The following is a 1416-nucleotide window of genomic DNA, read 5'->3' as shown; positions in this document are numbered from 1 at the left end:
GCAGGAGTCGGAAGGAGAAGCAATGGGGAAAGGCCACTGTGGCGACACATACATCGGTCAGAGGTTAAGTGGGAGAGAATCAATGTCAGTCTTTCGACTGCAAAGTGATTTCTCCAAGACTAGTGATCATTTACAGTAACACATCAGATACCTATGGGGATAGAATACTTTGCATACTTTTTATTTTTATATGGTGAGATTGGGGGAGAATTAGCAAGAAAGTGTTCTAAGAAGCTGAAGATTTTATAATTTAAGATTGATACGTATTACTAAGAAATATATAAATTGCTCTTACCAGAAACCTCTCCTTTCCTAACTTGTTGCTTAGCCACCAGGCCCAGGTTGGCATATATTGCCACAAATATGTTACCAGCAGAAATGGTTGCTCTGAAATCCAAACCTCTTTCAAATCATTGGCCATGGTGATTAACATCAGCCGCACACAACGACTGGTTGCCATCTTGTCGGACTGGCCTCTGACACTGCCCACAACCTAAGAAAAGAGTAAAATGAAGTGAATGCTGATTTTTACATGAGAATAGCCCCAAAAGTGATGGAGTTGTGTGGCCTCACACCCTATAGACGTCTGTATCCACACCAAAGGGTGTTGATAAACTTTGTAATATTTCAAGATGCCTAACAAGAATCATACAAATACCAGATAACATAGTATGCCTTACTAAAAGAAGTTTCTTCCTTTGAATTATAACTGCACCATTAAGGAGAACATAATGCACATTTTTCATCACCTTGGTGATACAAGAATGGAGAACCTTGGTGATAAAAAATCAAATGTCTGTTAAAACATGCATTTAACAAATCAAATCTCATAAACAGAAAGATCATGGGATGAAATGGGAGGAAATAAACAGAGTTTCTAAATAGTGAGAAAACCATTATGTAATAGTGGCCACATAATAATAAGCTAGCATAAAGTGGGATCTTAAAATCATCATTACTCTTATTAAAACTGAGTAACAAACAGTACTAGCTAACTTTCGTGAACTTTAACAGCCCACACGTTAAGCACGGTCAGTGAATCATAAACAGTTCTGGCCTAAAATCCCTGATACACACTGATACAACACCAACATAAGGAGTAAATCATTTCAATGAGGCTGCAACTGGAAACTGTTACCTTTGTGACATCTTCAGCCATGGCATTTTCCACCACACGTGAATGCACAGGTCCAGGGCAAACGGTAGAAACTACTATACCCGGGTATTCTGCAAGTTCAGTTCGGAGGCTATTAAAAAACCCCTAACAGGACACAAAACAGAAAAGTCAAAAGAGAAAAGCAAAGAAAAGGGGGAAATAAAACTGATGTATCTCTGGGTTATCAAATAGACTCCAAAAGGCCTGAGCAAAGGCCAGGTAGTGAAACCATCCACGCTCGTTAGGCATTTTTAACTGGA

The 1416-nt window shown here is 39.0% G+C and overlaps 1 protein-coding gene across 1 annotated transcript; it reads right to left on the bottom strand.

Annotated features, from left to right (window-relative positions):
* Positions 1-6: 6 nt before the first annotated feature.
* Positions 7-1261, bottom strand: LOC104859755 (dehydrogenase/reductase SDR family member 7-like; the record flags this gene model as incomplete). The annotated part of the gene is made up of 2 exons (XM_033760632.1): positions 7-493; positions 1139-1261. Coding segments are annotated over 2 exons (366 nt in total), but the record flags the coding sequence as incomplete, so codon positions are not given.
* Positions 1262-1416: the final 155 nt, after the last annotated feature.

Source organism: Fukomys damarensis, unplaced genomic scaffold, assembly GCF_012274545.1.
Source record: "Fukomys damarensis isolate Sample0158 unplaced genomic scaffold, DMR_v1.0_HiC HiC_scaffold_24565, whole genome shotgun sequence".
NCBI classification, from domain to species: domain Eukaryota; kingdom Metazoa; phylum Chordata; class Mammalia; order Rodentia; family Bathyergidae; genus Fukomys; species Fukomys damarensis.
Note: the sequence above shows the minus strand (reverse complement) of the source record. Positions and strands in the feature narration are given on the sequence as shown.